We start from the raw sequence: 10701 nt of genomic DNA, 5'->3' as shown, positions 1-10701 counted from the left end.
CCGCCCGCCCCCCGCGCCCCCCGCGCCCCCCGCGCCCCGGAGCAAGAACGAGGCGGGCAGGCTGACGGGCTGGGCCCGGCGTGGTCTCCGGGCGGCTTTAATGGGGGTCCCGGGGCGCGGCCCCTGGGGCCGTCAGGTGGGAATGGGGAGGGCTGTGCCGAGACTGTTCCGCGAGCCGGTGGGAAGCGGGAGGCCCCGCGCCGAGGGCCGAGGCCGGGAGCGGGGGCGCGGCAGTGCGCTCCGGGTCCGCCCGGCCCCTCCCGGCGCAAGCCCAGCGGGGCGAGGGCACCGGCCGCGGGGGACGGCGGCCCGGAGCTGCGGGCGAGCGGGCGACCTCACAGGTGCGTGTCCTCCTCGAACACATCCGAGTCCTCGGGGTCCCGCTTGCCGCCCATGAGCGCGCTCCAGCCTCCCGGACCGTTGACGGCCCCGCCGCCGTTCAGGCTGGGCTGCTTCTCCTGCATCTCCGACTGGCTGTCGCTGGCCACGTCCAGCGTGGGGTTGTCGTGGCAGCCGTTCTCCACGAAGCGCAGCTCCTCGCCGTGCGACTGCGGTGGGGAAGCGGGCGGCTGGCCGAGCACCGCGGCCGGGCCCCCGCCCACCCGAACAGCGAGCCACGCGCATGGCTCCTTCCCTGGTCTGTGAAACCCTGCACAGGGACACCCCCGCCCCGGCCTCCAGCGGTCCCTTGACAGATGCCAGCTCCCTTCTGTTCTGTTCTCACAACCAAACTCCTCATGGTCCTCTGCACTGAACAACCGGTGGCCCCCCTGACATCATCTGATCCTTCCAACAGCCTCTGCACTGTAGCTCTAGCACCTGTCAGGGCTGGTGCCCTGCAGACATGAGGGACAAATTGGGTGCCAGGCTCTGGATAAGCAGTTGTACTTGGACTACCTCATCCCAGGACAATTACCGCCACCTCACCTGCACGTGAAGACACGGAGTCTCAGATGACTGGACTTGCTGGGTACCCTCTCCTCCACGGGCACCACCTCCTACCCAAACCCTCTGGTGGGATGTGACCCTATGCTCACCACGTGTTTGAGCTTGGGCAGCCGGCGCTGCCAGCAGTTATAAAGCAGGCCCAGCACGATGATGATGACACAGATGGCACCGATGACCACCAGCACCACAAAGAGCGTCCCGTAGTCGCTGCGCACTTGGCTGGCCCGTGCCTGGCAGCTGCTTGTAGTGGAGTAGTTCTGGATGCCAATCTGGGGGTGGGACAGGCCAGTTTCCTCAGCTGAGGTCCTGGGCTCAGGACAGGGGGCTGGCATACTCCTGACTACACTGCCTCAGAGGCCTGGACCTGTGCTGGCCTGGGGCACTATCCCTGTTTCTATCTGTTCACCAGAGGGCAGCCCCAAGTCTCAATCCCATGTCTCCATTCCCGACCTCCCCTCCCATCCTGGCTATGGTTCTGCCCTGACCCTGTCTCTGCTGGGGCAGAAGTCTCGCTCCACTACTGAAACAAGCTTCCACCTTGGACATGGAGGTATTCTGGCATCATTCTGACCATTATGGGCTATAGATAGTGTAGACTGGGATGCTGGGGACAGTCCACATCCTTGGCCACCACCAGACTCTCAGCTAGGAAGCTAGGGAGGACCCTTTTCCCACTAAAAGCAGGTGGTCACCAGCAGCATTTGGCTGCCAGTACCCCTGCCACACTGCAAGCTGTCGTGGGTAGGCCACCTTCTCAGGCCTAGAGGCTGCTATGCCCACCTGAGGTGAGGCAGGCATTCTCTCCACAAATCAGCATCTCGAGCAGAGAGCAGGGAAGGGGAGGGGTCACCCTTGTCAGATGACAGGTGCTAGGGTGAGGGTCGCGTCTACTAGCTCCCAGTACAGAGACCTGGGAGCCTCCCTTTCTGCCTTGGGCTCCCCTATCTAAGGCCCAGTATGCATCTCTTCCAGGGGGTCTTTGAACATCCTATTTCCAGTATTTTAAAAAAGTCTGCTGACTTTTTAAGTTATCAAAGATCTTTGCTTGGTTCAACCACCAATGAAATTGCTAAATTTGCCAGACCAAGTCAGTCTGAATAGTGTCCAGTAAAGCTAGAACACCCAGGGGCGGGGAGAGCCAAGAGTTTCTGTGGGGGAGCAAAAGATCAAGGCCAGCCCAAGTTTCTACCTGTCCACCCTGTCTCCCCCTGCCATGTTCATGACCCCAGAATTTTACAACTGGAAAGGCCCTTGGTAACCAGGTAGCAAGGACAGCATCGTGTTTAAAGGCCTGGGCTCTTCAATCATTCAGGCATGGTCCAAAGCCTGGCTCTGTCGCTTCCTGGCTGTGTATTCTCGGACAAGTCCACCCCCCTTCTCTGGGCTTCAGCTCTCCTCTCAAATAGGGCACCAATGGTACGCTTTGGGGTACCTTGTTTAATCCTCACGAGGCCTGGGCTGACGCTGAGAGCTGGGTGAGAGAACCCAGCATAGTCTGGCACTCTGTAAGCATTCAGTGTGCTTATCAAGAAACCCCAAACCGCCAGCCCAACCACCTTTCCGCCTTACGCATGATAGATAAGGAGGTGGGGCGCACAGTCATGCACAGCTCATGTCTCCCAGCTGTGAAATACTGCAGAGCCTTGGAGAAGGGGGAGGACTGATGCCAGGTGGTGGGTTTCACAGTGAGGAGCTGGCACGGTGGCTGTCCTGAAGAAAGATGGTGAGGAACCCGAGTCCTCCCTTTCAGATACAGTAGAACAAGGAGCAAGAGGACCAAGGAGGAGGACCAAGGGGGGCCTGCCCCTCCCACAGGCCCCGACTCTACTTAGCCCTCCACAGGGGTGGCCAGCCTGCTCCTCAGTGCGTATCTCAGGGCCCAGCCATGCAGCTGGCCAACTGCCCTGGGTCAGGGCTGCCTCTCAGGATGGCATGACCGTCTCCTGAGCCTGAGCCCTGTCCCTTCAGACAGTGCCTAGCTGATGGCTTCTGAAGCACGCCCAAGGCTGTCATGCTTTCTCCTGTGGTTTCTGGAACTGCATCACGCTGTCCCACCCCACCAGGTCTCTGATCAGTTCCTGGGCCAGACACGGGGTTGCTCCCACTACCAACCCACAAGACTCCCACTCACCAGTCCAGATCCTCCTCGGGGTCCCCTCCCCTCTGAGTCCTGTCCTGATCACCACCCCCTCTGGGCCCTCTCACTCCAGCCATCTTGCAAACACTGCTGTTGTGTGTACATGTTCCTACACACTCTGTCTCTCCCATGGGAACTGTCTTAGGAGAACTGAAAGGAGGAGCTGCCCAGAACAAGAGTCCGTCTTCTGCTCCTGGCACTACCACACAGGCTATCTCCTACCCTCTGCTCCCAGAGCTCTAAGGAATGAGAGGGGAGCAGGTCCCTGCCCTCTTACCTCCACCAGATTCCTTCGGATGTCACCCAGCATGGAAAGGACATCTTGAGTGGGCATCACCCCTGGGGGGAGACATCATCTTCAGTGCACCCTTGGCCCTGGGGCGACCCCAGCTCCCTGGGACAGCCTCTGGCCTGAGCTTCTGGGAGCTTGCTTCCCCACTCCCAACCACAGGAAGGCCTCAAGGTGTGTGCGTTTCCACTCTCTCCTATGCTTGCTTTCTGCTGGCTAACTCGTTCAAAAGGACTGAGTGGATGCCCACCACGTGGCAGGTGGGACAGCAGGCAGTCACTCCCACAGCCCCATACTGCTGCATTTTGAACATGCCCCCTCTGCAGCCCACAACTCAGCATGCGGTGCCCATCGTCTCCCTCAGTGCTGAAACCACACCTCTTCTCCTCCTAATCCTGATGCTCACACCCTCCACCCCTTCTCCAGAACTCCAGTTCAAGTGCAGTTGAGCCCTATACTAGAGGTCCAGCCACTACCTCATCCTGCTATCCTAGAGGTCCAAGTTCAGAGCCCCATCTGCATGCTTTCCTGTGGTTCTGCAGACCTCCCGTGGCCCTCAGGAAACAGTGCCGGCTTCATGCTGCCTCCCTGGGCCCTTCCTTCTGCATGCTGCCCCCGCTCACCCTGCTCGCCCACCAAGGTCATTAGAAGGTGCTGCTCCTTCTCACTGGGCTTGCTCAGGGAGATGTGCCAGTCCCCGTGGCGGCCACTGCCGTGGCGGGGCAGCACCTCCTCCACCAGGGCCAGAAGCTGCAGCCCTCGGTGCTGCCGGAACACCTCCTACAAGGACAAAAAGAGAGCCCCCATGCCTGGTAAGGGAGAGGGCTCTACTAACCCCCTGCCTCCAGGTTGCCCCAACACCACCCACTCCAACCTCCAACCTCCCAGTGGCCAAACACCGGGAAAGGCCAGCTGGCTCTTCTAGAGGGGGTGTTCTTGTAGCCCTGGGGACCATTGAGACACTGTGAGCTTGGCCTTTGGGCAGAACTGTGGAACAGCAAGGCACACACCTACTGGTTCCCCACAGGCATCCAGTTGCTCCTTACTGCCTGGGCTGCTCACATGTGGAAAGCATGGTGTGTGCCCAGGGGTACTCACAGCTGAGCCTGGAGACAGAGATGCTCATATGCAACAAGTCTGGGAAGTGGGTGTCTCATGTGAATGGAAGTATGCTGGCCAGGCTGGAGTATTCAAGTGTGTAGTGCAAGGGATGAATAGACTAGGGTGTCAGGGGTACAATATGCACACTGCCATACAGCCACCAAACCCAGGAGGGGAGGTGGGAAACAGTGACATGCTCATCTCTTGTCATTGCAGAGATACAGCCCAAAGTTGGGGAGTCAAGAAAGATGTCTGAGTACTTTTATGGTGGCAGTAGAGAGTAGAAGAATGAAAACAGATATGGTTAAAATGGTAATCCCTGGAAGCAGGGCCAGGAGCAGAAGGAGGGATATAAGCAGATTTTGTTCTCATCAGACACTCTCATACTCTTTAGATTTTCCTCACCTTGTGTATATATAATCATGTAATTTTTAAAAATGAAACAAGAGGCAGGTACCGGCCCAGAACTCAGTGAGTGGCAGAAACCCAGGCAGGCCACCAATCTCGCCCCGTCAGGGAAAAGACCCTCACTGGCCCTATTGCTGCTCCCCACCCCCAGGCTCTGCTTCAGCAGCCTTCTCCCTCTTGTCCTCAGGGAATCACTGACCTCTGCTCCTGGCCTCCAAAGCTTTGAGCAAGATACCTGCCCCAGCTGTTTAGCACTCTTCTGAGTACACTGCCTTAGAGCTTTGAGCTTTGAGCCAGGGCTGCCTGTAAGGCCCAGGCACCTCATCAGACCATGTGGGGTTCTAACATTCCTAATTCCTTTCCATTAGAGCCCAAGCTAGTGAGCCTTCCTGATCATCATGCCAATCTAAAGGCTACCACAGGGACCGAAGTTCCTTGTTACCTTGGCAAGTGCCAGGTGCAAGCTCAAGCCTTGGCACTCACTCGCCGAACAGAAAGCCTACTTGGTTCCGAATTTGGGAGAAAATTGGTACCTAGAAAGCTAAGAAAGCCCTTTTTCCAAAATAGTTCTTACTGTCTTCATGTGCATGTGTGTGTATGTGTATGCAGGGAAAGGGGACACACCTGCATCTGCCTGAGCAGCACGCACTGCACCCAGCAGCCTCCCTGCTTACAAAAGAAACACAATCCTACCCACAGGCAAATCCTCCCCCATGCCACGGGCCTGGGATCCCCTACATGTGCATACCCCACATTTCCTGGGTCAAGATGTCTGCCTGGCATAAGCCCACAGATGCACAATGTCTATTCTGGCAGTGCCTGATGAGTATATATTTCATGCTATTTATTTTGCAGATGGGAACTGAGTGTCAGTGGCCTGGGGAGAAAACTCTGAATTTGGAATCAAATAAATCTGGGTTCAAATCCTGATTCTTCAGAAATTTCATCAAAGAAGACATACATGTGGCCAACAAGCACATGAGAAAATGCTCTGCATCACTGGCCATCAGGGAAATACAAATCAAAACCACAATGAGATACCACCTCACACCAGTGAGAATGGGGAAAATTAACAAGGCAGGAAACAGCAAATGTTGAGAGGACGTGGAGAAAGGGGAACCCTCTTGCACCATTGGTGGGAATGTGAACTGGTGCAGCCACTCTGGAAAACTGTGTGGAGGTTCCTCAGAGAGTTAAAAATAGACCTGCCCTATGACCCAGCAATTGCACTGTTGGGGATTTACCAAAGATACAGATGCAGTGAAACGCCGGGACACCTGCACCCCAGTGTTCATAGCAGCAATGGCCACAATAGCCAAACTGTGGAAGGAGCCTCGGTGTCCATCGAAAGATGAATGGATGAAGAAGATGTGGTTTATGTATACGATGGAATATTCCTCAGCCATTAGAAGCAACGAATACATACCGTTTGCTTCAATATGGATGGAACTGGAGGGTATTATGCTGAGTGAAGTTAGTCGGAAGGAGAAGGACAAACATTATATGGTCTCATTCATTTGGAGAATAGTGAAAGGGAATCAAGGTGAAAGGAGAGAAATGAGTGGGATATATCAGAGAGGGAGATAGAACATGAGAGACTCCTAACTCTGGGAAACGAACAAGGGGTGGTGGAAAGGGAGGTGGGCGGGGGGATGGGGTGACTGGGTGACGGGCACTGAGGAGGGCACTTGATGGGATGAGCACTGGGTGTTATGCTATATGTTGGCAAATCGAACTCCAATTTAAAAAATATACAAAAAAAAATCCTGGTTCTTTTTTAAGTTTTTTTGTTTTGTTTTGTTTTGTTTTAATTCATGAGAGACACAGAGAAAGAGAGAGGCAGAGACATACACAGAGGGAGAAGTGGACTCCCTGCAGGGAGCCTGATGCAGGACTGGATCTTAGGATCCTAGGATCATGCCCTGAGCCAAAGGCAGAAGCTTAACCACTGAGCCACCCAGGTACTCCTCAAATCCTGGTTCTGCCACTCATCAGCTCTGCGACCTTTAACAAAACACTGCACCTCTCTGAGCTTCAGTTTCCTCATCTGAAAACATGGGCTTTGGTCCTAATGCCATTTTAATGTGAGGATTAAAAGTACTTACTCAGTCACAGGTGCCAGGACAACTGGCTATCCCAGTGTAAAAGAAAAAAAATGTACCTTGACTCATACTTCATATTACAATTAATTCTAGATGGATTCCAGATTACAGCTTTGAGAAGTAAGCACAAAATGCTATCTTCAGGGGTGCCTAGGTGACACACTTGGTTGAGCGTCCAACTCTTGGTTTCGGTGCAGACTGTGATCTCAGGGTCATGAGACTGAGCCCTGCATTGGGCTCCATGCTCACCACAGAGTCTGCTTGAGTTTCTCTTCCTTTCCCTCTGTCTCTCCCACGGCCCCGCCCCCATGCATGTGCTCTCCCTCTCTCTCTAAAATAGATAATTTTCTTAAAAAATAAGAAAGCTATCTTCATGAACTCAGAGTAGGCAAAGATTTCCTAAATGGACTTGAAAAAACTAACCAGGGGCACCTGGGTGGCTCAGTGGTTGACAGAGACATGGAGGAACCAGACCTGACACACACTGCTGGAGGCAGTATAACTTGGTACAAACACGTTGGAAAGTTGTCAGACAGCATCCATTCAAGGTGAATATATGCAGAGACCATGTCCCTGCAATGCCACCCAGGAGAACTGTATTCATATGCTCACCAAAATATGGGTGCAAGAACATCCACAGCAGCATATGCCCTACAGCCTGAAGCTGGGAACTACCCAAAGGCCCAGCAGCATCAGAATGGATACAGTAATGGAATACTATACAGATGAACAAACTTCACTACATGAAGCCATCTAGATAAATCTCAAAAACAGAATGTTTAGTGCAAACAGCCAGACACAAAATACTACCTAATGAATCTTCATAAAAAGTTCAAAAGCATGCAAAAATCAACGTATGTGGTTACAAATCAAGAAAATGGTTTCCCTGGAGGGAGCAGTGTCTAGAAGGGAGAATGAGAAGGGCTTCTGGTGGTGTTGATCATGTTCCATGTCTTCATGTGGGGGCTGATTACATGGCTGTGGTCCCTTTGGGATGATCCATCAAGCTACGCACTTATGATCTGTGTGCTTTTCTGCATGTATGTTGTAAGTCATTAAAGCTCTTCTTTTTTTTTTAAACTTTCTTTTTTTTTAAGATTATTTATTCATTAGAGAGAGAGAGAGAAAGGCAGAGACACAGGCAGAGGGAGAAGCAGGCTCCATGCAGGGAGCCCAATGTGGGACTTGACCCGAACTCCAGGATCACGTCCTGGGCTGAAGGCAGGAGCTAAACCACTGACCCACCTAGTCTGCCCCATTAGAGCTTTTCTTAAGTGCAATGCACTCATGAGTTTAAGTTATCTTCCCTGCTGGTCCTTCCCATACATCACACTGTTTCCCCCACAGTAGGGGGAAATCCAAGCACCCATTTCCAATGCCCTGAAGTTACATGCAACTTCTCCAAGTGTCTGGTGTGGTCCTTATGGCAAACAAGAAGGAACACCCTGCCTATCATTTTGACTTGTGCCAATACAGCAGACAGAGCTGATGAAAGTCCTGCTCTGCCACCTTGGTACAGAGAAATACTGGGAAAAAACATAGGCAGAAGCAGAGGGAACTCGAAGCCAGAAGAGTGAGCAGGTGCCAAAGCTGCAGCAATTCCTAAGGGCCCAGGGTCCACAGATGGAACCTGGGAGCTGGAGACTTGGCTTTAAATGCTTATGTGTTCTTGGCCCACGTGAGATGAAGAACTAGAGCAGAGTACCAGAATGGAACTGAAGCCTCCAAAGAGCAGCCCTTTCAGTGAAACAGGTACTTGAAAACATTCCTGCTCACCTGGAGGAGCTATAAGGGGCTCTATCATGTGCCTGTGTCCATGGGGAGGAGAAAAAGCATAAAATTGCCAAGACACTTTGTAGGCAGAAAAATAAGGCCCAATAAGCTTCAAATGAGAATCAGCTAGAAATGGAAAGTTGGTAATATCTAACAAACTGTATATGCAATCCCACTTCTAGAAACTTACTCTGAAGATACATCGCAACAGCACAAAAATACATACAAACAAGGTTATTTGATGCAGCCTTGTAAGTAACCACAGAATATCGGAAACCACCCAAATGCCCACACAAAGGAAATTTAATGAATAACCTACAATACATATACATAATGGGGTATTCTTCAGTTGTAAAAATAAAATGATTGAGAATAATCTCCATAAATTAACATAAAGTGATTTCCAGCAGATATCGTCAAGCAAGAAAAGCTAAATACAGAGGAATAATGTTATGGACTAAATGTGCGCCGCCCCCCCCCCCCCCCCCCCCGCCCGCCCCCGGCCCAATAGTTTATGTTGAAGCCCTAACCCCCAGCACCTCAGAATGTTGACTATATTTGGAGATAGGTCTTTCACGAGGTGATTAATTTAAAATGAGGTTGTTAGGGTGGCCCCATCCAATACAATCTGATGGTGTCCTTATAAGAGGAGGAGATTAAGGACACAGACACACACAGAGGGACAACCATGTGAAGACACAGGGGTAAGATGGCCATCTGCAAACCAAGGAGACAGGCTTCGGGAGAAATCAATCCTGCTGACACCTTGATCTTGGACTTTCAGCCTTTAAAAAAGTGAGGGAATAAATGTATGTTTTTAAGCCATCCAGTGTGGTACTTTGTTATGACAACCCTAGAAAACTAATAAAAATATAAATAGTATGCTACATTTTCCTGCAAGAAAGAATGGAAGAAATTATACATCTATCTGCTTGTTTCTATGAAGAGAAACACAGGGAAGATAACCAGAAACTAATGAGATTGGTTACTTGGAGGGAGTGGGTGGGAATGAAAGGCGAGAGGTGATCGGGGAGGGGGTGTTTCTGTATGTAAGCAAACATTTTTGTATCATTTAGATGTTTAGAACCATATTAATGTTTTACATGCTCACAAATACAAATATATCAACAAGGATGGGGTGGGAATCTAAAACTGAAGACAAACAGAAACCTATCTCAAATGTGTAACTACACCAAAAGAGAAAGGAATTAACTCAGGTAACCTCAGAGTCATCTAAAGATAAAAGAAGCTGAAAGAAGATCTTGAGTTTTGCTTATTAGTAGGTTTATGGTTGCAGTGGTGTGGTTAAAAACTGCAACCACTTGTCAAGTATTCTAGAACTGAACAAATGAGTAAATACACTAAACCTGTTGGGAGTTGGGTTTCTGTTGGTGAAAACTGTGCAACAGGAGAAGGCTGGGAAGAGCCAGTGGTCCTAGATTGGAACTGGAAAACTGGAATGCTAACTACTAAAGTCATCGTTATAAATATGTGTGGGTGCGTATATAAACATATACGAGCACATATATGTATGTGTATGTGCACTAATATAATATAATATAATATAATATAATATAATATAATATAATAAATTATATTCTGCAGAGAAAAAATACAGACCTATCTCTCTTAGCTCTCTTCCAAAAGGGCCAAGGAACAATGACACCCCAGTAGCCATGAGTACACCAGGAGCCCAGATCTTGTTTCTAAATACCTTTTCCTCATTAGAAGGAACCAGGGCTCCATGAAGAAAGGGCCAATTCCAGGGTAGGGCTGGGAAGTACAAGACATAATGTGCACTCAGCAACTCAGGGGCCTCAGACAAAGGTTCAATTTCACCCCAGCTGTTTCTGCCTTCAGGTCTGCGATCCAGTCCTCTGTGCTGAGAGACGCTACTGAGAATTTCCTTTTGCCATACAGAACTCAAGGGCAATACCTCTGCT

General features: G+C 51.0%; 1 protein-coding gene across 4 annotated transcripts in view; it reads right to left on the bottom strand.

Moving 5' to 3' along the window:
* Nucleotides 1–62: 62 nt before the first annotated feature.
* PODXL2 (podocalyxin like 2) overlaps nt 63–10701 on the bottom strand; it is a 36971-nt gene continuing 26332 nt past the window's right edge. For 3 of the 4 annotated variants that reach the window (XM_025448037.3, XM_049098371.1, XM_035703139.2), the window contains exons 5-8: nt 3998–4154; nt 3363–3424; nt 1038–1217; nt 63–548 (exon numbers count right to left, since the gene is read on the bottom strand). In XM_025448037.3, coding sequence (XP_025303822.1) covers nt 336–548; nt 1038–1217; nt 3363–3424; nt 3998–4154 — 612 coding nt within the window. In that variant the 3' untranslated portion in view covers nt 63–335. Of the gene's footprint in view, nt 549–1037; nt 1218–2517; nt 2659–3362; nt 3425–3997; nt 4155–10701 lie in introns of those variants that run through there. The other variant, XR_007404372.1, reaches the window with a different exon arrangement.

This window comes from Canis lupus, chromosome 20 (genome assembly GCF_003254725.2).
Source record: "Canis lupus dingo isolate Sandy chromosome 20, ASM325472v2, whole genome shotgun sequence".
NCBI lineage: Eukaryota > Metazoa > Chordata > Mammalia > Carnivora > Canidae > Canis > Canis lupus.
Note: the sequence above shows the minus strand (reverse complement) of the source record. Positions and strands in the feature narration are given on the sequence as shown.